Below are 25,501 nucleotides of genomic sequence, written 5' to 3' on the forward strand. Positions count from 1 at the left end.
AGGGCAGGAGGGACAGAGGCGGGGGCGGGCCGGAAAGTTTGTCCGGCGGCAGCGGCGTTGGGGACTCCGGCGGGGGATGCGCGCCCGGCCCCTCAGCGCCCCCAGCACGCCGCCGAGTCCCGCTCGCCATGGGTAAGTCCCGATCGGGCGCTGCCTGCTGGAAGCCCGACCCCTTCCCAGGGTGTAGACACCGCCCCCACGCTCCCCTAAGAGTGCGCGCCCCCTGGCTCCCCTGGGCCGCCCCGGCCGGATACCGCCTCTCGGGTGGCCAGCCCGAGACTGCAGGCCTGCAGCGGGGGCTGGGACCGGGCTTGGTCGCGCTTCCTTCCATCTTCCTTTCTGCCCCGGAAAAGTGGCCCCTCACTTGCTGCGGCGCCCACTCGGGCCCAGGCACTCTCCCGGGCGCCCTGATCCGACAGCCCCAGGCAAGTGCAGCTGTTCCTGGTCTGCAGATGAAGAAATGGAGGCTCCGAAAGAAGCAAAGCAGTTCATCGATTCGCTGAGCGCGGTTGTGCCCCAGGCGCTGTTGTGGGCCTGGGGACGCTGTCGCGAACGAAACTGCGAACAAAACAGACGAACCCCCTCCTCTGGACGTGATTCTGCAGAGAAGGGACAGAGAAGGAGATTCTAACACAGCATTGGGGTGGGACGCGTGGGGAATGGCTTTGTTGCCACTCGGGACTAGGGCTCTATTTTTCTCTCTGCATTCAGAAGCCTCGAAGGATCAGTCGTTGATTCTTGAGTGAGCACCTACTACGTGCCAGACATTGATATAGGGGTTAGAGATTCAGCAATGAACAAAATAGACAATAATCCTCTCTCTCATGGAGGTGGCATTCTGATTGAGCAGCTGGGTAAACACGTTTATGAATAACTTCAGAGAGAGATAAGGTGTTGTGGAACCCATAAAATGGGGTGGCGTGAAGGCCGAGGGCGGGGGTTCCTTAGGTAGGTGGTCAGGGTGGGTTTTCTGGAGTAGGACGTTTTGGAGCTGAGACCTTCCTCAGAAGCGGGTCTTGCTGAGATCTGGAGAAAGAGCTTCCAGGTGGCAGCAACAGTGCAAAGGCCCTCAGGCAGGAATGAGTTTGTGTGGCCCAGGCCAGGATGGCCAGAGCACAGCGGGCAGGGCACTGAGGTCAAAGGGATGGCAGAGAGGTGTGCAGGGCTTTGTAGGCCGTGGTGAGAAGTTCAGATTTTATTGCAAATGCCACGGCAAGCTGGAGAAGGGTTTTAAGCTGGAGCGGGGCCGTGACCTGAATTATCTTTTCTTTTCTTTTTTTTTCTTTTTTTTTGAGATGATCACTCTGTCGCCAGGCTGGAGTGCAGTGGCGTGATCCCGCTCACTGCAACCTCCAGCTCCCTGGTTCAAGCAATTATCCTGCCTCAGCCTCCCAAGTAGCTGGGATTACAGGCATACACCACCACGCCCAGCTAATTTTTGTATTTTTAGTAGAGAGTGGGTTTCACCATGTTGGCCAGGATGGTCTTGATCTCCTGACCTCGTGATCCGGCTGCCTCGGCCTCCCAAAGTGCTGGGATTACAGGCGTGAGCCGCCGCGCCCGGCCCTGAATTAACTTTTCAAAGCTTGCTCTGAGTCGTTCTGTGGAGAATCACAGTGGCTAACACTGGCTATGATGTAGGTAAGCATAGAAGGTAGGCATTAATATCCCATTTGTAGATGGGGAAGCCCAGAGAGGTGAGGTGAGTTCCCCAAGGTCACACAGCTATGGAGAGGAGAAGCTGGGAAGGAGCCCCAGCATTCTGACTCCAGTCTGCATTCCTAACCACTGCACCATGTGGCCTGTCATGGTGGATTAATGGTAAAACTGGTGACCAGTTCCGGCTCTGACGGGAGAGTCCATCCTCTTAACCCCCATGGCACAGTGCCCCAGAGCCTGAGAAAAAAATGAGGCCCAGAGAGGTCAAGGTCTTCTTAAGGACACTCAGCTTAGCCCTAGCCCCTTGTCCCTGCACCTCCTATTCCTGCTAAATCAACCCAACAGCCATTTGCTGAGTGCCTTCTATGGGCAAAGCGAGGGCTGGGTGTTAGTGCTGGGGGAGGCATAAGTCATGGCTGCGGGTCTCTGTCCTCCCCAGAATTCTTACACAGCAGGGACCAGGGATTGGGCTCTCTTTATAGCCTCTGGGGGCAGAACTGGGTTCTAGACCCAATTCCTCTCACTTTGTTCCACTATTCCACTTTGACCTGGGAGAGTCTGCCAACTTCTCTGGTCACTATCAAATACCCTTATCACAGGGCAGCCATGAGAATGATGAGAAAAATGAATTACAGTGCTCGGCTCATCACCTATATCTGGTAAATGGTGAGTGAATGTGAGTTTTTATTTTATATTGCACCCAATATTGGGATTCTGGAGTCAGACTGCCCGAGTTCAAGTTCCTGCTATGTGACTTACAAACTGTGTCACCTTGGGGAAATGTCTTCACCTCTCAGTGTGGTGGTGATTTCTGCAAAATGGGAATGACAATAGTGATTGTCATAGGATTGTCTAGGGATTAAGCCAGCAGGTACAGATACTGCCCCTTAGGAGATTGGCTGGCTATAGTGGGTGCTCCAAGTATCAGCTGTGGCTGCAATTGCTGGGACATTTGGAAGCCGGCCATCTGCAAGAGGATATTCATACAGTTCAATTTCACTTCTGGCTTCTCCCTGGAGCTTCAGGGAAAGCCACAGCAGGTCTCTGGTGCAGGAGGGACCCAGTGCTCTGTGACTTCTGGTTGAGACACTACTCTAGTGTCACCAACAAGAGGCCTGGGACTTGCAGCTGGAGATACTTGCATCCCAAACCAGGGTTCTCCCCCCTCCCCCTGCCCCCTGACTCTGTCCCGGGGAAGCTGTGCCCTCCACAGCGAGGGGCTTAGAGGATTAAGGGATTTCCTCCAGTGTGGGACATCTTCACTACAGCCTATGTTAGGCAGGTTATTAATAGAAAGGACGCACACTTGCTAAACTTAGGTCAAGCCGTCTTAATTTGTTCTCCTTAATTTTCTTTCTTTTCTTTTTTTCTCTTTCTTTCTTTCTGTCTTCTTTCTTCTTTCTTTCTTTCTTTTTTTTTTTTTGACAAAGTCTGGCTCTGTCATCTAGGCTAGAGTGCAGTGGTACAGTCTCGGCTCACTGCAACCTCTGCCTCCCAGGCTCAAGCCATCCTCCCACCTCGGCCTCCCAAGTAGCTGGAATTACAGGTGCACACCACTATACCTGGCTAATTTTTGTATTTTTTGGTAGAGATGGGGTTTCACCGTGTTACCCAGGCTGATCTTGAACTCATGAACTCAAGTGATCCACTTGCCTTAGCCTCCCAAAGTATTGGGATTATAGGCATGAGCCACTGTGCCCAGCCTAAGCCATCTTAATTTGAGGATGAGGCTTTGCTCTGCTTCCTGTCCATGGCCACTTCCAGGCCCTGGACCTTTCAGATGTTCATGAGCCAAGATCCTTTCTTTCTGGATTTCCTACATCCCCACAATTCATTTGGTTTTTCATTCATTCACTCAATCATTCATTTGTTTAACAAATATTATTGATTGAGTGCTGAGTAACTGTCCTTGGCCTCAGGGAGACAGCTGAGAAGAAACAAACCACTCCTGTTCCCTTGAGGCTGACTTTCAGGTCAGGGAGACCAATAAATATGTAAAATATGTAGTTATTTTGGAAGATGAGAAGTGCCACGCAGAAAAAACAAGTGGAGAAGGGGATACAAAGTGCTAGATGCTACAGGGAGGTTGAATTTTAGGTAGAAGGCCAGGGACAGCCTCACCGAGAAGGGGATGTTTCAGCAAAGATCAGAAGGGAGGAAGGAAGGAACCGTTGGCATGGAGGGACAGGACTTCCCAGGCAGAGAGGTTGGCAGGTACCAAGCTTTGAGTTGGGACGTGCTTGGAGTGAGAGTAGCGGCAAGGAACCAGTGTGACTGGAGGCCAGTGAGAGGGGGCAGATCCTGCAGAGTCTTGAAGGCCACGGTGAGGACGTTGGCTTTTCTTAGACTGAAATAGGAGCCTTGGAGGGCTCCTAGTGGAAGAGTGACGAGGCCTGACTTAGGTTTTCCCAGAATCCTTCTGGCTGCTGTGTAGAATTAGTTTAGGTTCAGAGGTATCTGACACAGCCCTAGAAATGTCATGAGGTGAAATAGCCCTGGTCCTCTACCCAGTCATTTGTTCATTCAGCAGAAACTTCACTGGGTTCCTCTTGGGTGTCAGGGCAGGGCTGGGGCCCCGGAGGCTCAGGATGAGTCAGTCTCTATCCCTGCCCTCCTTAGTTGAATATGGAAGACTCATAAAAGAACTTGCAGTGTGACCAAGCGAAAGGAGTACAGTGGAGAGTTGAGGAAGATGCATGGGAATTGGTCATGAACTCCCTCAAACTTTTCCACTGAAAGGCACTAAGCAAACGTCACTGTCTGCTGATATGAAGGGTACTTGGGTACTGAGATTAAAAAAAAAAAATGACAGGCCAACCTTCAGAAAATCCAGAAATTGGCAATGAGTATTTATGGGTCACTGAAGTCTATGGCTTCAGGTGCAGTTGGATCTAGGGGCTCATACAGTGTTGTCAGGAATCCTTCATCAGGGAAGATGGCCCCCAGTGGCTCCAGGCAAGTAAAACACCAGCTTGGCACCCCTGGTGAGCAAACATACCCAGGCCGACTCTCACTGGCCCAGGTTCACCCACGTGGTATTCATCTCTGCCTAGGGCCCAGGAATTTGCTGATTGATTGGATCTGGATCATGGACACCACCCTGGGGCTGGGCACCGAGGGTGGAGGTGGGGGCGGTTATCTCCACCCAAACCAAGAGACTGTGAGACAAGGAAAAGGGGCGGCTCCCTGCAATGGAAGATGAGGAGTGGATGCCAAATAACAGATGTGTATACCTGGAGGCTCCTTGGGGAGGTGGCACAGGACCTGGGACTGAAGAGGGAGAGTAGAGGAACAAAGGGACCCTTTCCTTGGGGAACAAGGACAGTGCACATAGGAGGCCCAGCACGTGCAGAGGTGGAGCGGCATGAAAGCGTACAGTATGTGCCGGGAACAAACATGTTGGCAAGGTGTGTGGGGCGGGGCTGTGGCGACAGAGTCCGGCAGGAGGCGAAGTGGCTGAGGAGTTAGGCTAGCCCACGAAGGGCCTTGCCTGTCATGCTAAGGTGGTGGGACTGACTCAGGTGATGGGAACCATGGAAAGGGAATGTTCTTCCTCGTCTTCCTAATGGCTCCAACTCCTTTGAGGTCCTCCTTTATATCTACAGTCCCATGCCACAGTATCATTTCACCATGCTTTATCCCTTGGGGTTTTCCTGAGAGCTCTTTCCCCTCCACCTCTGCCTCCTGCACCCCAGTTTCCTCCCACCCCACCTATCTCTGATTGGCTCTTCTTGCTGGGAGGTCAGTGCAGCAGAGCTCTTAAGGACATGGGTTTGGGAGGCAGGCAGGTCAGCATTTCCATCCTGATCCTGTTGCTTCCTAGCTGTGAGAACACTCCGAACCTTAACCTCCACATCTGTAAGATGGAATAATTGTAGCAGTCTCACCTAGGGTTGTTATGAGGATGAATTGAGGGAAGGAACATAAAGTCTTCACACAGAGGAGGTCTCCATACGTGATAGCTGTTATTATTACTGTTTTATTTCACGTTTGTTTGTTTGTTTTTATTGTCCATTGGCCTTATTGTCCATTTCAACTGAACCTGCACTGATGTGTTTTCCAGTGGAACCTGTGGGTGGAAGCTGTGAGCCCTTTGGCTGGGTTCCCTTTCGCTGCAAGAGGAACCCAGGAAATGGCAAACAAATCCTGGGCTTTCACCTCGATTGCTTCACATGGCCTGGAAGGACCTTGCTTTCTGGGAGAAAGCCTCAGGAATGAGGGAGGAGGGGCAAAGGGGGGCGAAGACAGAGCAGGATCTGAGCAGCATCTTCCAGGATGTTTGCTAGTGGTGAGGAACAGGAAGGACAGGCCAGCCAGGGAGTGGCAAGGGCTCGTTTCCTTGGAGGGTAGGAGTGGCAGGGGAGAGGGATGAGCAGAAGTGGGGGTGGAGAATGATTCCTTCACCCATGGAGCTCCTCCTTCTGCACAGAAACTGCCTAACAAAGCTAAGAAGGGACCCAAGCAAGAGAACAGAGTGAAATCACATTTCACCAAGGTATTATAATGGAGCAGTCAAGAGTAGGGACTGTGGACCCAGACAGCCTGGCTTTCATTCTACCCTCAGCTGCTTACAACTTTTTTTGTTTTTTTATTTTAGAGTCAGGGTCTCAGTCTGTCACCCAGGCTGGAGTGTAGTGTCACGATCATAGCTCACTGTAACCTCAAACTCCTGGGCTCAAGCGATCCTCACACTTCAACCCCTAGAGTAGCTTGGACTACAGGCGCCCACCACCACGCCTGGCTAATTTTTAAACCTTTTGTAGAGACAGGATCTTGCTATGTTGCCCAGGTTGCACTTACTACTTTTGACCTTAAGTGAGTTGCTTTACCCCTCTGATGAGCACTTTATTCATTTGTAAATAATACAAGAGCCTACCTCATAACGTTGGGGTGAGAACTATTTTTTTTTTTTTTTTGAGACAGGATCTTGCTCTGTTGTCCAGGCTGGAGTGCAGTGGCATGATCTTGGCTCACTGCAACCTCCACCTTCCCGGATTCAAATGATTCTCCCACCTCAGCCTCCCGAGTAGCTGGGATTACAGGTGCATGCCACACACCCGGCTAATTTTTGTATTTTTAGTTGAGATGGGTTCTCATCATGTTGGCCAGGCTGCTCTTGAACTCCTGGCTTCAAGTGATCCGCCCACCTCAGCCTCCCAAAGTGTTGGGATTACAGGCGTGAGCCACTGCACCTGGCCATAAATGTGTTTTTAAACTCAAAGCAATGTCTAGTCCAGAGAAACTCTCCATACATCTGGCTATAATATTGCAGATATCCTTGTCAGGTCCAGGGTGGGGGTGCATGACATAGATACTGCTGGATTATTCTAGATGCTTCCAGAAATATATAAATTTAAGTGTGTGAATTAAAAATTAAGAGTAATCTGTGCAACTGTGCTGCCAATAGGGTAGCCAGCATCCATATGTGGTTATTTTTATATGTACACTAATAAAAATAAAATAAAATAAAATAAAAAATTCAGGCTGGGCATGGTGGCTCATACCTGTAAGTAATCTCAGCATTTTGGGAGACTGAGGCGGGCGGATCACCTGAGGTCAGGAGTTCGAGACCAGCCTGGCCAACATGGTGAAACCCAGTCTCTACTAAAAATATAAAAATTAGCCAGGCGTAGTGGTACATGCCTGTAGCACCAGCTGTTGAAGGGATATGTTTTGAAGGTGTATTAGTCCGTTTTCATGCTGCTGATAAAGACATACCTGAGACTGGGTAGTTTATAAAGAAAAAGAGGTTTAATGGACTCACAGTTCCATGTGTCTGGGGAGGCCTCAAAATCATGGTGGAAGGTGAAAGGCACTTTACATGGCGGCAGGCAAGAAAGAATGAAAGCCACGTGAAAGAGATTCCCCTTATAAAACCATCAGATCTTGTGAGACTTATTCACTACCATGAAACAGTATGGGGGAACCACCCCCATGACTCAATTATCTCCCACTGGGTCCCTTCCACAACACGAGGGAATTATGGGAGCTATAATTTAAGATGAGATTTGGGTGGGGACACAGCCAAATCATATCAGAAGTGGAGCAGGAGATGACACCAAATTTGTGTTTTCTTAATCAAGTCTGGCATTGAGCAGGACTGTTACAGGTGGTAACAGCAATCATGGTACTTCTCCTTGAGCATACTTCCTGAGCCTCCTTTCTCTACTGAACTCTTCCAAGAGCCAGTGAGAAAGGATTTATTAGCCCTGTTTTACAGGTGAGGAAACGAGTTCAAAGAGAAGAAGCAGCTTGCCCAGGGTGGCACAGAGCAAGTGGCAGTGCTAAGACTGGAACTCAGGCCTTTTCAGTCCTAGTCCTCATTGCTTTACACTGTGCTAAGCTGTCAACACAGTAGATCATATAACAACTTAGAGGAACAGCATCCATTTTTTCATTTTATCTTCCCACCGGCTCTGAAAGCAAACAAGGTGGGTATTATTGTCCCCATTTTACACATGAGCAAACTGACACTGAGAGATCAGAAGTACCTTGGTTCAAGTGCAGCTGAGAGGGGCACAGAGTGAGATGAGGTATGCACAGATACACAAGAGAGAAGCTTAAGAATGTCTTTAATAACCAGAGCTCTCGGATCAGTGGAATCATGAGGACTGGAAGGGGAAAAGAAGCAAATGGCAAGAAAACAGATCTACCAAAAAGAAAACAAAGCAAGACAAAAAGCCTCTCACATTCTTACATTCAGCCAAGGATTTTGTACCTTCTTCACTAGTTTGTTCATTCATAAAATGGGAACATTGAAACACTAATTTCTTTGGATTTAGGAAGAATTTTTCAGAATTATTATTTTTGAGCTCCTCCTTTATTACCCTTTTCATTTTTCATCTTTAGCCAATGGTCCATTTTGATATAAATTAAACTAATCTAGGACTAAAAACCTCACATTGTAAGATATGGAAGTCAGAATTATTGTGCAGTTTGGTGTTTCCTAAGTAATGAAGTAGTTGGGTCATGGCATGCTTTCCTGATTCCCACAAACTGACCCTTGTGCTCGCTTGTCATGTACTCAGGAATCTTTATTCCATTTTAAAGGAGAAAAATGTTTGAATGGATGCTTTATCTATTGGTATTTTTAACACATAGATGTTGTAACATCTTTCATTAATGTGTCAGGGGCCCTTTGGAAGAGACTGATCTAGTAACATTTCCTCATTTTATAGATTTCCTTATTTTATATTCAAGTTATATCTATTGCTGTTTAACAAAACACTCCAAGACTTAGCGTCTTCTAATAATAATCATTTTATTATATCTACTAGTTCTCTGGGTTGAATGGGCTCAGCTGGGTGGTTCTTCTGCAGCTGTGGTTGGAATCATCTGGCGGCCCCTGTCTGTTGCCTAAGGGTCTCTCCACACAGTTTTTCCATGTGACAGTGTAGCCAGATTTCTTACAGAGTGGCTTGGGGCTCCCCAGAAAACATAAAATGTGGAAATTGCTCAAGGTTTAGACCCAGGACTGAACAGTGTCACTGTAGCCATATTCTGGTGGTTAAAACTAGTAACAGAGCTACTCAGATTCAGTGTGAGAGGGAACCACATAATGGCATAACACCAGGAGGCATGACTCATTGGGAGCCATCTTTAGAGACCAGCTCCCACAGCCCAAAAAGGGCAAGTGACTGGCCTAGTGTCACACAGCAAGTTAGTTACCAAAACAGAAAAGAACCTTGTTTTGCAAATCTCTAAATTATTGTCCTGTCCTCACTACTATATATATGTAAAAATGACTTGGGAGCCCTACAAATCCCTCAATTAGCAAAAAAAAAAAAAAAAAAAAAAAAAAAAAAAAAAAAAAGAGAGAGAGAGAGAGACATTGCAGGTTTTTCCATGAGTCTGGAAATTCTGTTGCTCAGTGTACTAATTGGGAGCTTTTAAATTATAATTTACAGAAAACAACTCAATCTGACTAAAAGAACAAAGAGTATTGGTTGGCTCATGTAACGAGAGCCCAATGGATTGGGTAAGCTTCAGGCACTGCTAGATCCATGGGTTCATGCAATAATATTGGGATCTATTTCTTGTTGTCTTTTGGCTCTGTTCTCATCTGTGTTGGTTTCATTTTCATAAAGGCCTTCTGCACAGCATGACCAATGACTATTTTGTTTCTGTAACTTGAAATTCTCAAAAAATGTAGTTCTTTTTTCCTGTCTATGTATAGCAATTCCCTGAGACCCACTTGCTCATCCCTATGTGTGGGTGGAGAGTACATGTGACTGGTAATCCCATCAGTGGGGAAGGGGCTCTTCCTCAAAGGAAAAGATTCCAGGCAGACAGAAGAAGTAACAAACGTTTACTACACCCAGAGGATTGTATTCCTTGAAAATTTGTTTCCATGTGGAAGCAGTTGAAAACTGGTACCTATGGGTTGCACTCTGAGATGTGTTTTGTCTGACTCAAATAATATTTTTATATATTCTTGGAACAACATTTAAAAATCAGAAAATAGTTTATAAAAATCTGGATTTATGGTTTCTCTTTTAAAAAAAACAGATCTGGCAGTTCTTGACCTTCCTGTTTTCCAATTTCCTTATCCGTGACATGGAGATATTAATAATACCTAACTCATGAGGTTACTGTTCCATGGTGAGCAGGTCTATGCAAACCTACCTCTGAAGGCTGAGGAGCTGAGAGGCCAAAGAAAGAGGCTGACAAATCCAGTCTTGCAGAAGGAAATTTCACAGGGACATAAAAACAGGAGCCATATCTCAGGTAGCCACAAGACCGTGGATTCCCATACCTGCCCTCCAGAAAGTATTCTTAATATATCAAGCTTTTAGCATAAAACATGTGCAGCTGATCATGTCTTCAGACTTTCTTGCCAAGACTTGTGACCACTGGAGAGGCTGAATAAGCATCTTGAAGGGTTAGCTATGCTACAGGCATTTTTAAAGAACTTACTGTAGAACAACTTGGTATGTGGGGCCCAAATATCCATCATCATGGTGGTTTCACTTCAAGATGGCCTCACTCTGGCCATGCAACAGGGTGTTTTCCTACAGTTGTGAGGATTACATGAAATGATGTGTTTAAAGTTTCTTACATTATGCCTGGCACATAGGGATCAGTCATGAAATGGCAGTTACTCTTCTAATAATTTGCCAGAGATTATACAGTCTGGTGTGTTAACAATACCTGGAGCTGTGTTGTGACTTTAGATGAGGCATGAACTCTCCAGTTTGGCAATCCCCACCATTCTTTGTTGTCTCACATGCAGCCCGTGTTCCTCATTGATCTTAACTGGCAGCTCCCTGCTATATAGCATTTCTTCTTAGTTTTCATTAGCACTCTCACCTGGACCCTTGTACTAGCCTTCCAACCTGGGTTTACTCTTGCTCTTTGGTTTCACTGCTAGGAATAGAAACTGGAAATAGCATAGTTTCACTAAGTCAGAAATTGTTGGGATTTTCTTCTTAGCACATCAAAATATATGGAGATTGACAATCCATTGTTGGTATGGTAGGCTTACTGCCATCAGGGACCCATTCTTCTTCTATATTTCCGTCCTACTATGTCAGTGTGTAGCTTGCATCCTCATGGTTACCCCCCATCATGTTCCAAGATGGCTGCTGAAGCTCTGGTCATCACACCTGCATTCCAGGCAAGAGTTAAGGGAGCTAGAAAAAAGGGCAAAAAAGATCTAGCCAGCTGTTTCCCTCTCACCCTCTTCTTGGAGAGCTTTTTTCAATGTCCCACCAAAAAAACTCCCTCTTCCATCTTAGTAGCCACCAATAGCTGTGGGAAAGGTGGGAAATGTAGTCTTTTAGCTGGATGTAGTCCTGATACCAAAGAAAAAGGGGTGAATGGACATTGATTGGGCCACATTCACCTAATTTAGCATCTCCATACAACAGCAAGAGCAATATTTTAAAAATTAAAAATAGATGACCGATTTGTTTCCTGTTGGGACTCATAAAAAATTAAAAAAGTAGATCACCTCATTCCTGGCTGAAGCCAGCAAAGGCTTCCAACTACTGAGAATGACATTCCTCATTGTCCTCTTGACTTGCAAAGCCCCACATGATCTGGCCCCTGCCTATTTCTCCTGCCTCATCATCTCCCATCACTCTCACTCACTGGGCTTCAGCCTCTGGCCTCCTGTCTGATTACCTCAGTGATTAAAGGTCCTCACTTTAGCCATATCATCTCTACAACTTACTTGTTATGTGACCATGAGAAAGTTTCTTAACTTCTCTGCACTTTGGAGGATGATATGTTATAGGGTAGCTGTAACAATTAAATGAGAAAATACATATAAAGCTCTTAAAACAGATTCTGGCATTTAGTAAGGGCCATATAAGTACTAACCATTAATATCCATAGTTGTTGAAACACCAAGAACTGTCCTACCTCAGGGCCTCTGTACTTTGTGTTCACTCTGTCTAGGATGTTCTTCTCCCAGATTTTCCTGGGACTTTCACGTCACTCAAATCTCTGCTCAAATTTTTGCTCTTCAGAGAGGCCTTAAAATAGTACTACTCCATCAACCTTAATTCTCTTTCCCTGCTTCATTTTTTATGACATCTTCACTATCTGAAATTGTATACTTATTTATCATCTTCCTATTTCTTCTAGAACTTTAGATCCTGGACAACACAGCTGTATTCCAGCCCTAAGAGCACTTCCTGGCATGTTGTAAATGCCAGATAAATAAATTTGGATGGATGGATAGATGGATGGATGGATGGACTGATGTGTGGATGAGTATATAAAGGGATGAAATACAGAGATGGGTGGATGAATGGATGGATTTGTAGATAGACCGATCAACAAATTGGTGGATGGTTGGGTGAATTAAGGTATAGATAAATGGACATACAGATGGATGAATATTTGGATGGATGAAGTAGATGAATGGATGGAGGATGCATAGATGGATGGATGGGTGGTTGAATAGATGGAGTGGATGGAAGAATGGATGGATAGTTAAATGGATGATTGAACAGATGGTGTAGATGGATGGTGGTTGGATGGATGGATGGATGGATGGATGGATGGATGGTTGAATAGATGGAGTGGATGGATGGATGGATGGATGGATGGATGGATGGATGGATGGTTGGAGTGGATGGATAGATGGATGGATGGATCAGTGAATGGTTGAATGGGTGGTTGAACAGATGGAGTAGATGGATGGAGGATTAATGGATGGATGGTTGAATTGATGGAGTGGATGGATGGACAGATGGATGGATGGATGGATGGATGGATGGATGGAGTAGATGGATGGATAAATGGAGGTGTTGACAGATGGAGGGAAGGTTGAATGGATGGATGGTATGACAAGGAACCATTCTAACTCTGTCCCTGTCACTTTTGTTTTTTAGGCCACCCCCCACCTGTCCTGCCTTTGTGTGCCTCTGTGTCTTTGCTGGGTGGCCTGACCTTTGGTTATGAACTGGCAGTCATATCAGGTGCGCTGCTGCCACTGCAGCTTGACTTTGGGCTAAGCTGCTTGGAGCAGGAGTTCCTGGTGGGCAGCCTGCTCCTGGGGGCTCTCCTCGCCTCCCTGGTTGGTGGCTTCCTCATTGACTGCTATGGCAGGAAGCAAGCCATCCTCGGGAGCAACTTGGTGCTGCTGGCAGGCAGCCTGACCCTGGGCCTGGCTGGTTCCCTGGCCTGGCTGGTCCTGGGCCGCGCTGTGGTTGGCTTTGCCATTTCCCTCTCCTCCATGGCTTGCTGTATCTACGTGTCAGAGCTGGTGGGGCCACGGCAGCGGGGAGTGCTTGTGTCCCTCTATGAGGCAGGCATCACTGTGGGCATCCTGCTCTCCTATGCCCTCAACTATGCACTGGCTGGTACCCCCTGGGGATGGAGGCACATGTTCGGCTGGGCCACTGCACCTGCTGTCCTGCAATCCCTCAGCCTCCTCTTCCTCCCTGCTGGTACAGATGAGACTGCAGCACACAAGGACCTCATCCCACTCCAGGGAGGTGAGGCCCCCAAGCTGGGCCCAGGGAGGCCACGGTACTCCTTTCTGGACCTCTTCAGGGCACGGGATAACATGCGAGGCCGGACCACAGTGGGCCTGGGGCTGGTGCTCTTCCAGCAACTAACAGGGCAGCCCAACGTGCTGTGCTATGCCTCCACCATCTTCAGCTCCGTTGGTTTCCATGGGGGATCCTCAGCCATGCTGGCCTCCGTGGGGCTTGGCGCAGTGAAGGTGGCAGCTACCCTGACCGCCATGGGGCTGGTGGACCGTGCAGGCCGCAGGGCTCTGTTGCTAGCTGGCTGTGCCCTCATGGCCCTGTCCGTCAGCGGCATAGGCCTCGTCAGCTTTGCCGTGCCCATGGACTCAGGCCCAAGCTGCCTGGCTGTGCCCAATGCCACTGGGCAGACAGGCCTCCCTGGAGACTCTGGCCTGCTGCAGGACTCCTCTCTACCTCCCATTCCAAGGACCAATGAGGACCAAAGGGAGCCAATCTTGTCCACTGCTAAGAAAACCAAGCCCCATCCCAGATCTGGAGACCCCTCAGCCCCTCCTCGGCTGGCCCTGAGCTCTGCCCTCCCTGGGCCCCCTGTGCCCGCCCGGGGGCATGCACTGCTGCGCTGGACCGCGCTGCTGTGCCTGATGGTCTTTGTCAGTGCCTTCTCCTTTGGGTTTGGGCCAGGTAAGTGGAGTTTTCTTGCAGGTGACTCTGGAGCCTTCTACCCCTCCTAGGGGGAAGTTTGGGGACTTCCCACCCTGATGACCTGGCAGGGTGTCAGCGGGGCACTAGAGGTGGGTTGACCATGAAGCCTCAGGGCCCCTCACTTACTTGCAGTTGCTCCTCCCAGGGCCAGTGCCTAATTTTATGTTTGTAATTTGTATTCCTTAAAAGGCTCCCCAAGTCATTTGAGCTTCAGGTCCCTTAAAGCCTGGATAGCTCACAACTGGAAGGAATTTAATGAATAGGGTGAAAACCAATCATCCCAGTTCGTCCAAGACTGTTCCCATCTCGGCATTGAAAGTCTCATGTCTCAGAAAACCTCTCAGTCTTCAGCAAACTGAGACTCTACTGTAATTCTTATAGCGGAATGGGAGTGGGAGTTTAGTATCAGGAGCCTGACACTAGAAAATCCCATTGTTGAGAGGCTGCATGTTTGACCTGATGGTGCCAGGCCCCAGGTCCCACCACAGCCCAGGAGCCCTCCTGCTCTCCCACCCTAGTGACCTGGCTTGTCCTCAGCGAGATCTACCCTGTGGAGATACGAGGAAGAGCCTTCGCCTTCTGCAACAGTTTCAACTGGGCGGCCAACCTCTTCATCAGCCTCTCCTTCCTCGATCTCATTGGTGAGTCCTTCCCAGACAAGTCCGTTTTTTTTCTGTGGCCCAAGCTCCCTACTCTAAAGCAGAAATTTTTGGATTTTCCTATGTATTAGCTGCAGAACTATTATTCTGTGCAGAAACATCACCAAATGTCCAAGACGACATCCAGGACCCTCATATGCACTGTAAAACTCCCCAGGCCAGCTAATGGGTGATGGTCTACACCCAGTACTGGTGAGAGGTCATCTGAGGTCAACCGGCAGGAGTAAGAGTAGCAATGTTTATTTGCTCCAAACTGGCTTAAACTGGTTCATGACACCTGCCAGGTGGAAGTTTTTCTTGGCTTTTCTTTTCTTTTTAATTTTTAATTTTTTTTGAGATGGAGTCTTGCTCTGTCACCCAGGCTGGAGTGCAGTGGCACAATCTCAGCTCACTGCAACCTCCGCCTCCCGGGTTCAAACTATTCTCCTGCCTCAGCCTCCCGAGTAGCTGGGACTACAGGCACCCGCCACCATGCCCGGCTAATTTTTGTATTTTTTGTAAAGACAGGGTTTCACCAGGTTGGCCAGGCTGGTCTTGAACTCCTGACCTCAAGTGATCCACCTGTAATCCCAAAGTGCTGGGATTACAGGCATGAGCCACCGTGTCTGGCCTGGAAGTTTTTCTCAAATCAAGTTTGGGTGACATCATCTCTTCCTCCCTAGCATTGAAACCCATTCTGAGGTGTGGCAGGATGGGGTGGAAATGATGTGGGCCCAGAACACCAGGGAATGACTCTGAGATGCTGAGATGCTCATGGCTCCAGGCCCTGGTCTTCAGTGGGTATTGCTCATCTGGGCCAGAGTACACAGGCTCCTTCACTGTGGTCCCCAAGGCACAGTTCTTAGGGTTCAGTTATTTTCCTGTTCTCTATGGCCAAGAGTTTCCTTCCCAAAGGTGCAGCCAACTTGGGAGGCTGGGGGGCAGTGCTGTGGGAAACCCCAGTGGAAGAACCCCCCTATCATGGCTGTCTTCCACCCCCAGTCTTAGGGAATCCAAGCTTCTCCCTGCAGCCTCAGTCTTCAAGCATTTCCCTTTGTGTGGAGTAAATGAGTGAGAGAGGAGAAAGAAGGAGAGAAACAAGGAAGGGAGGAAGGAAGGGAGGGAGGGAGAAAGGAAGGAAAGAATTTATTAGAATTGTGTCATATATCATCCCCATTTCACAGATGGGAAAATACATCCTTACCCCGTCCAGCCAGGGAGTCAAAAGACTAGAACCAGCCCCACTGCCTTCCAGCCTGTTGCTCTCCCTGCTGGCGATAGGTCCAGCTGGTCATGGGAGGCTGCCTAAAGGAGGTATGGACGTGGCTGTCAGAGGTGAGAATGGCTTCCAAAACATAATTTGTCTTCCACCTTGACAAAGACCCTTCCTCCACAGCCTCTTCTCTGTCTTGGGATGAATGACATCAAATGACTCAGGGTCATTCCCATCTTGGCTGCTGGCTCTGAGACCCACCGGAGGCTCTAGGAGGAGGCTGACTCTGGGACTGAACTGTGGCTTTTGTCCTCTCTCCCAAACCAGTCACAGGTCAAACTGGCTGAAACTCAATTCTCTGAATGATCAATTCACTGAATGACCGATTCGTGGAATTTCTGGGTGTGTTTTTTTTCTTTTTTTTTTTTTGAAACAGGGTCTCACTCTGTCGCCCTGAGTGCAGGGCGGAGTGCAGTGGCATGATCTCGGCTCACTGCAGCCTTGACCTCCGGGGCTCAAACAATCCTCCAGCCTCAGCCTCCCGAGTAGCTGGGGCTACAGGTGTGTGCCACCATGCCCAGCTAATTTTTTTATTTTTTATTTTTAGTAGAGACGGGGTTTCACCATGTTGCCCAGGCTGGTCTCGAACTCCTGAGCTCAAGTGATCCTCCCACTTTGGCCTCCCAAAGTGCTGAGATTACAGGCGTGAACCACTGCACCAAGCCCAATTCATGAAATTTCTAAGGATTTTTTTTTTTTTTCAAACTGAGATTTGCCAAGGCCGTGTCCATGCCGCTGTTTGGCCACTCAGCTGGATCCACGATCCCTCAAGCCAGGCTTTCGGAGCCCAAGCGTGCTCCACGGGATAGTGCTCTAGATGTGGGTGAGGGGCCTTTCCCATAAACACAAGTTGCCTTTGTCTCTGTGCTTGTGGACTTGCGTCCTGGCTCATCCCCGCCTTTGAGACAATCAGCGAGATTTCCGCTTTAAGGTACTTCACTGACAGCTTATTGGTCACTCTGCAAATTGACCAACGGGAACATTTGCTTTGAGTGAACTGACTTTCCATGCCTGACCTAGAACCTACCAGTTGGCCCAGGCTGCGGGGCCAGAGTGCTTGGTCCTGGGCCTACACTCCCGCCCTCCTGTTTCCAGGCACCATCGGCTTGTCCTGGACCTTCCTGCTCTACGGACTGACCGCTGTCCTCGGCCTGGGCTTCATCTATTTATTTGTTCCTGAAACAAAAGGCCAGTCGTTGGCAGAGATAGACCAGCAGTTCCAGAAGAGACGGTAGGAAGCTGACAGGGTGGGTCTGGGGGAAGAGCTGTAGCACACCCCAAGCACACAGCTTCAGGATTTTAGTCTTTGTGCTTTCCTTTTGCAAGCGGGCATTCCTCCTGTCTTCCTTATTGCCTGGGCACTATGAGTTATTTTTTTGTTTGTTTGTTTGTTTGTTTGTTTGTTTGTTTTTGAGACGGAGTCTCGCTCTGTTGCCCAGGCTGGAGTGCAGTGGCGCCATCTCGGCTCACTGCAAGCTCCGCCTCCCGGGTTCACGCCATTCTCCTGCCTCAGCCTCTCCGAGTAGCTGGGACTACAGGCGCCCGCCACCACGCCCGGCTAATTTTTTGTATTTTTAGTAGAGACAGGGTTTCACCGTGGTCTCGATCTCCTGACCTCGTGATCCGCCCGCCTCGGCCTCCGAAAGTGCTGAGATTACAAGCGTGAGCCACCGCGCCCGGCCGGCACTATGAGTTTTGTCCGGTCACACACAAACTGTTTTCCTTGAGTTGTTTTGTGTCTCCCTACAGTGCCTTTTCATTTGACTTTAAGACCCAGCTCATGGGGATTTAAAAATCATTTGATTATGGAATCACAGGAGGCTAGAAGAGTAGAATCTTAAAACCATAAACTATCTTAGAGTCACAGGACCTTGGAGTAGCAAAATATCATAACTATGGCCTTTAAACATTGCACGCAAAATGCTTGTGGGCTTCATGCATTCATTCCGTGGCTATTTATTAAGTCCTTACTATGTGCCAGACAGTGTTCAGAGCCTTAGGAAACATGCTGAGATTAAGGAAGACAAAGTTCCTGTCCTCAAGAGCTTTCATTTGATGGGGGAGGGAAGCCAACAAATGCATAAACAAGAGCGTTTTAGTTGGTGATGGGTAATTAGGAGAAAATGAAGCAGAGCAAAATATGTTGAGAGGGCCAGGTTGACACAGGAGGAACAAAGAAGAAAGGGGTTGTGGCTGAAGTAGAGTGGGTGGTGAGGGAGGGAAGTCCTCTCAGAGGAGGTGGAATTTAAGTTAGTGAGAAGGAGGCACCCATGTAATGATGAGGGGAGGAGCATTCCAAGCAGAAGGAACAGCAAGTGCAAAGGCCCTGAGGTGGGCATGTATCTGGCATGTGCAAGGAACAAGTAAGCCAGTGTGCCTGGAACAGAGGGAGGAAGGGAAGAGCGTGGAGGGTCAGACAGGCCAGATGGGTAGGATCACATCAGGTCTTCAGGTTATTGAGGGGAGTTCAGAATCTTAGCATCATGAGACCTTAGGCTGTTCAAATAAAAGAAGAGTGGAATGGGAGCTTCAGAAGGAACTTCAAAGTGCTACAGTCCTAAGCATCCTTGGCAAATGTCCCCAGTTACCTCTTAAAAGTAGGTGATAGTCACCAGCTCCTGACTGCCCATTCTGTTTCTGGGAAGTCATAAAACGTTTTAAAAAATCATTCTATTATTGACTAGCATCCCTGCACTGGCTGCTAAGCCCCACCCCAATCTGGATCCTAATGTAAGAACCTGTAACCCAGTCCTCCCCATCCCAGAATGTTCTCTCCTACTTTGTTGAGTGGCACCTTCTGCATTTTCGGCAGGCGCCTCAGCAACCCAGCTGTATTAGTTAGGAAGTCGATTTGGCTGCTTGAAGTCATCCAAATGTCGGTTGGGGGTCCAGGGTTGGGTGGATGCTGCATGCCATGAGATCATGTAGGGTCCCAGGCTCCTTCTGTCTTGTTGCTCTGCCACCTCTTCCATATCACCTTTCCTGCATGGCCTAAGGAGGTGCACCCCCACATACCTGCCAGAGGATGGGGGAGGGGAAGGGGTGGGCACAGTCCTCAAGGTCACTTCCACCCACATGACTTTCCATAGAACTTGGCTACACCTATATGCAGGGGAGGCCAAGAAATGTGGTCTTCAATCTGGGAAGCCATGTGCCCAGCTAAAAATCGAGGGTTCTGTTACTAGACAGCTGCCTGGCATCTCTGCCACACTGGTTTTCTTGGGAGAAGATTCCAAATCCATACTCTGGGATAAAAAGCAACGGAGGCAGAAACGCTGGTGGGAGCCAGCTTTGGGGTAAGGCAGGATGTGACTGCAGCTGCAGGGTGTCAGTCTGGACCTGGGGTTACATGGGGGAGCCAAGGCCAGCCCTTGGGGACTGGAGGCTGGGTCTGCTATGACTCTGGAGAAGACAGGAAGTTAGGGGTTTTGGTGGAGTCCGGAGGCAGGTCTGTGTTTTATCATCTCTGTCCCTAGAGTTCAGGGGGCTCTTGATATCAGAGGCCACAGAGAGAGAGAGAAACTCGACTTTGGGAACATAGGGACCAGGGCATGTCCAGGGATTTTGACAGCAGGAACTAATGGGATAGTCTTTTCTGCAGCAACTGTTTTCACTCCTGTGTCCGCCATACAAGAGCCATGGTCCCAGGAGAAAGTCTGATTGGCCAAGGCTGGTTTATGTGCCCACCTCCTAACCCCTAACTTAGCCAGGATAGGGCAGAGATCCTTGATTGACAGTCCAGTCAAGCCACCTGCCACGTTCCCCAAAAATGGGAGGCAGATGCCGGTAGAGCCGTCACCCACTGCTGTAGGGCTGACTTATTCTGCATCCCTGTGCCTCAGATGTGCTTGTTGGAAATGGGGACCTACATCTTATGGATCCAGCTCCTCTACCTGCTTTAAGGACACGTTAGTAACACAAGGGGCTCAAATCGTCTTACATCAATCAATGGCAATTGGTTGCCGAAATGTTGTTTATTTTGCCTTCTTATCAGGTTATTTCTGCTCAAAAGAGACCTTTACCAATCCCTCAGGGGATATAACAAAAAAAATTCAAAAATTCCTGTTTTATCCCAGTTTCTCAGGAATCGATTCATTCAACCTTCAGCAAATATTTTCAAGTGCCGGGCACTGTAGTAGGCTCTGGGGACAGACCCATGACCGGGAGAGACCCTGTCTCTGGACTTAGAAGGAAGTTACATTTTAATGTATAGGAGAGAGATAGACTACAAAACTCAAAAATGCACAAATAAGATAATTCAGAGTTTTTATATCATGAAGAAACTAAGGCAGGTTAACCTACCAGGGGGTGAACAGCAGATTTGGGAAATGGATAGTTTCTTTAGCTAGGGTGCAAACAGCTATGGGTGCATTTGTGTTACAAGTGTATCAGGAATTTTCAACAAGCACGGTGATAGTTTTGTGTATTGGTTTCACTCACTGCCCTGTTTCCAGGGCCTAGAACAGTGCCTGGCACTGTCATCTTTAATCATATCTCTGGCTGAATGAATGATGCTCAAGGAAGGCCTCTCTGAGCTGAGACTGGAATTACGAGAAAAAGTCAACGGTTTCTACAGCTGGAAGAAATGTTCAAGCGGAAGAAACAGTTTCAAGAGCTGGAAGAAATGTTCTAGGTGGAGGGAACAGCAAGAGCAAAGGCCTGGAGGTGGAAACAAGTTAGGAGTTTTGAAGGGAGAGACAGGAGGCCTATGTGGCCAGGGCGTGATGAGCAAATGGGACTGGAGGGGTTGGTGTGGGGGAGGGCAGCCATGGTGAGAAGATGGGATGTTAGGCTGAGCATGATGATGGTCTCCTTCTGAGCAGATGTATTAGTCCATTCTCACATTGTTATGAAGAAATACTGGGTAATTTATAAAGAAAAGAGGTTTAATTGGCTCACAGTTCTGCACTCTGTACAGGAAGAATGATGCTGTTGTCTGCTTAGCTTCCGGGGAGGCCTCAGGAAACTTACGATCATGGCGGAAGGCGAAAGGCAGCCAGCACATCTTCCATGGCGGGAGCAGGGGGTGGTGCTGCACACTTTTAAATCACCAGATTTCATGAGAACGAACTCACCATCTCAAGGACACTACCAAAAGGGATGGTGTTAAACCATTCATGAGAAACTGCCCCCATGATCCAATCACCTCCCATCAGGCCCCACCTCCAACACGGAATTACAATTGAACATGAGATTTTGGTGGGGACACAGATCCAAACCATATCAGTGGAGAGTGACAGACTTTTGCGTTTAGAAAGGTCATTGTAGATGCAATGGTGACAAGGGGCTATAGGAGGCCAGGGAAGACCCAGGGAGACCAGGGAGGAGCTGCTAGGGGGTCCAGGTGAGAGAAGGTGGACATTTGTAATAAGGCAGGAGGCAGGAAGGGTCATGGTAGGAGTGAAGGTGGGATTGGGGGGTGGGAACCCCAGTGGAAGGTCCACTCCCCAGGGACGGCCCCAGGCCCTGCCACCCCCTGATCCCACGCATTCTTTGTTTGACAGGTTTGCCCTGAGCTTTGGCCACAGGCAGAACTCCACTGGCATCCAGTACAGCCGCATTGAGGTCTCTGCAGCCTCCTGAGGAATCCGTCTGCCTGGAAATTCTGGAACTGTGGCTTTGGCAGACCATCTCCAGCGTCCTGCTTCCTAGGCCCCAGAGCACAAGTTCCAGCTGGTCTTTTGGGAGTGGCCCCTGCCCCCAAAGGTGGTCTGCTTTTGCTGGGGTAAAAAGGATGAAAGTCTGAGAATGCCCAACTCTTCATTTTGAGTCTCAGGCCCTGAAGGTTCCTGAGGATCTAGCTTCATGCCTCAGTTTCCCCATTGACTTGCACATCTCTGCAGTATTTATAAGAAGAATATTCTATGAAGTCTTTGTTGCACCATGGACTTTCTCAAAGAATCTCAAGGGTACCAATCCTGGCAGGAAGTCTCTCCTGATATCACCCCTAAATCCAAATGAGGATATCATCTTTTCTAATCTCTTTTTTCAACTGGCTGGGACATTTTGGGAAGGGGGAAGTCTCTTTTTTTACTCATCATTTTTTTTTGAGGTGGAGTCTCATTCTGTTGCCCAGGCTGGCCTGATCTCGGCTCACTGCAACCTCCACCTCCTGAGTTCAAGCGATTCTTGTGCCTCAGCCTCCTAAGAAGCTGGGACTACAGGCGCATGCAACCATACCCAGCTAATTTATTTTTAGCAGAGATGGGGTTTCACTATGTTGGCCAGGCTGGTCGTGAACTCCTGAGCTCAAGTGATCCACCCACCTCAGCCTCCCAGAGTGCCAGGATTACAGGCCTTTTGACTCTTTTATCTGAGTTTTATTGACCCCTCTAATTCTCTTACCCAGAATATTTATCCTTCACCAGCAACTCTGACTCTTTGACGGGAGGCCTCAGTTCTAGTCCTTGGTCTGCTGGTGTCATTGCTGTAGGAATGACCACGGGCCTCAGTTTCCCCATTTGTATAATGGGAAGCCTGTACCAGGTCATTCTTAAGATTTCTCCTGACTCCAGTGAGCTGGAATTCTAAATGCTGGTCTAGGAGCTGTCTCCAGGATGGTGCAGGATGGCTTTGCGGAAAGGAGATGGGTTTGGAGGCCAACAAACCTGCTCGTCAATATTGCCTTTGCCTCTTGGCAGCCCTTGAACTTGAGTAAATAACAACTCCCTGAACCTCAGTTTCCTCATCTGCAGAATGGGGATAATTATGTCCCAGGGGTATATTTAGACCCTGTTTCCCTTCAGGAGGGTCCCCAGCTGGTCCAGGGCCTGGGAAATTTCTACTTACCCTCATTACCCAGGTCCCTCCCTTGGACCCTGTAAAGGGTCAGGGTGAATCAGATGGGGGACTGAGCAAGTAGCTATGACCGCAGATCATGTAAGGAAGGGACTGACAAGAAGCTCCCAGATGCTGGGGAGAATGAAGAGCTAAAATAGATCCTAGGTGCTGGATGCTTTGTCATCCATGCGTGCACATATGGGTGCTGGCAGAGCCCCCAAGGACTCTGGCCTCTCGAGTTCTCCTATCTTCTCCATTCTAGATGCTTCCCTTGTATCCAGTGATGTGCTGGAGCTGGCTTTGCCAAGCTTGTGAGAGCTGGTTGCTATATTTTCAGGATTTTTACAAGTTGGTAAACACAGCCATTATAAAAATTTAAATGATTTAAATTTATAATTAAGTAAATTACATTAAAAAAGAAAATTATACTCAAAACTCATTACCTAATTTTACTACCTGCTACTATTATCTGTGCTTTTGAGGCTATTTCTATATAGTAACTCTTATGGAGACCTAGGGGAGACACCGCGCATCTCTTCCTGATTCCCCACTCAATGACATCATGTTAGTCTTTGGTTGCTTAACTGGCTGTGGGGAGTGTTTTTGTATCACAAAGATTAGAGAGGACTACACATCAGGGCTTGATTTATTGTTTTTTGATTTTCTAGACTTCAGAACATGCTGGATAAAATGTCAGTAATGCAAATTAAACTTTAAAGTATGTCTTGTTTGTAGCCAATACATGGTGTATAGCACCAAAAAATGGAGGGATTATTCTTCCAGTAGTTGAACACTGTTATCCGTTTCAGCTGACAGCTGCTCAAATCATTTAAGAGGAGTTCTGACATTCATTTTCATTGTTTTACTTTTGTCTTCCTCACTAGTGTAAACAAAAATTTCAACCAGCATTCATGCCAAACCTATACCCATTCTTCAGTGCCTAGCTGTACAGTTATCAGGGATTTTTATTCGTAGTCTAATTTTGTCAAATCATGGCCAAATCGCAGTGATAGTTGACTTTGGATACAAGGTTTGGCAAAAAAAAAAAAATATTAACAAAATATTCTGTAAGAATCAATTGGCTATATGGAATTTAGGATAAAGAATATTTACAATAAAGAATATTTACAATAAAGAGTTTATTATTATTTGTAAGTTGTGTGCAACAAACATATCCTTTATCTCTGTAAAATTTATACACACAAAAATTAACAAAAGATTCTGTAAGAATTAATTGGCTATATGGAATTTAGGATAGAATGTTTACAATAAAGAGTATTTACAATAAAGAGTTTATTATTATTTGTAAATTGTGTGCAACAAACATATCTTTTATCATAGTAAAATTTACACACACACACACACACACACACACACACACTTTTCTTCCCTGGAGAGCTGTTGTTAAACATTTACCAGCACACTACTGCTTAGAGCTGTGCTTGTGGCCACTTCAGATCTCTTCTCTCTCCAGGGACCCATAAACCTCACTCAATTCTCCTTTCCTCTCCTATCAGTCAGCCTGGAAGAATGCTCTCCTAGTCCTAGGGTGAATTCTCCCCTTTCTTGCTCCAGGTTATAAACTTGGGGTTCAGGTAGGGAACATAAATGAGTGAAGCCATTTAAGACATTAGGGAGTAGTGGGGTCTGTGGAAATGGGGAAACACAGGGTCTGTCTATAAGGGTGACTGACCCTCAATTCCAACTGGTGGCTGCCATGTGACCCTCAATTCCAACTGGTGGCTGCCATGTAGGAATGTGGGCCCAATGTGGCATGGCCGTCTGTGTTTTCAACAAATTCCAGAAATTCACACTTTGGTGCAAATTTTATTGATTTTTAAGTTTTGGCAGTTGATTCCAAACTTAAAAATAGCTTGTAAGTTAAACAAAATACTCCGTGGCTAGATCACAGACCTCAGTCTGTGCCTCTAATCTGTATGTTTTTCCCTCTGAGACATTCCTTTCTTCTGCATATTTGAGGCACTTGGCTTAATCTCCTTAAAGAATCATGGCTTTTGGGCCGGGCTTGGTGGCCTACACCTATAATCCCAGTGCTTTGGGAGGCTGAGGCAGGTGGATCACTTTAGGCCAGGAGTTCGAAACCAGCCTGGTCAACATGGTGAAGTCCCGTCTCTACTAAAAATAAAAAGATTAGCTGGGTATGATGACACTCGCCTGTAGTCCCAGCTACTTGGGAGGCTGAGGCAGAGAATTGCTTGAACCCAAGAGGCAGAGGTCACAGTGACCCGAGATCGTGCCACCGCACTCCAGCCTGAGTGACAGAGTGAGACTCTGTCTCAAAAAAAAAAAAAAAAAAAAAAGAATCACAGTTTTTGAAAAATAAAATGCCAAGCAAACTGAATACCCAAGCACTTGAATTGGGTGAGTGAAGGGGCTATTACTGAACCTGAAGTATAAGACACCTGGAGGGAATGAAAATAGTCCACACCTCAAGCATCTTATACTGGCACAATTAGGTGCATGACTTGGGGAGTTGTTCATCT

The 25,501-nt window shown here is 47.7% G+C and overlaps 1 protein-coding gene across 5 annotated transcripts; it reads left to right on the forward strand.

Annotated features, from left to right (window-relative positions):
- The first annotated feature begins 1 nt into the window (after nucleotide 1).
- On the forward strand, nucleotides 2-24,288 carry SLC2A10 (solute carrier family 2 member 10). 5 transcript variants are annotated; one of them, XR_010154074.1, is made up of 5 exons: nucleotides 2-132; nucleotides 13,002-14,285; nucleotides 14,496-14,947; nucleotides 17,313-17,448; nucleotides 21,722-24,288. XR_010154074.1 is itself a non-coding variant. In XM_016938057.3 (5 exons), the coding sequence occupies exons 1-4, from the start codon at nucleotides 129-131 to the stop codon at nucleotides 16,251-16,253; spliced, it is 1,536 nt and encodes a 511-aa protein (XP_016793546.2). In that variant the 5' UTR covers nucleotides 2-128; the 3' UTR covers nucleotides 16,254-16,279; nucleotides 17,313-17,395. The 5 variants fall into 5 exon arrangements, 4 of the variants coding, with proteins under 4 accessions (XP_016793546.2, XP_016793548.2, XP_016793547.2 ...); XM_016938057.3 differs by lacking the exon at nucleotides 21,722-24,288 and adding an exon at nucleotides 16,129-16,279 and having other exon boundaries at nucleotides 14,825-14,947; nucleotides 17,313-17,395; XM_016938058.3 differs by lacking the exon at nucleotides 21,722-24,288 and adding an exon at nucleotides 16,129-16,258 and having other exon boundaries at nucleotides 3-132; nucleotides 14,825-14,947; nucleotides 17,313-17,396.
- The last annotated feature ends 1,213 nt before the right edge of the window (nucleotides 24,289-25,501 follow it).

Source organism: Pan troglodytes, chromosome 21, assembly GCF_028858775.2.
Source record: "Pan troglodytes isolate AG18354 chromosome 21, NHGRI_mPanTro3-v2.0_pri, whole genome shotgun sequence".
Taxonomy (NCBI): domain Eukaryota; kingdom Metazoa; phylum Chordata; class Mammalia; order Primates; family Hominidae; genus Pan; species Pan troglodytes.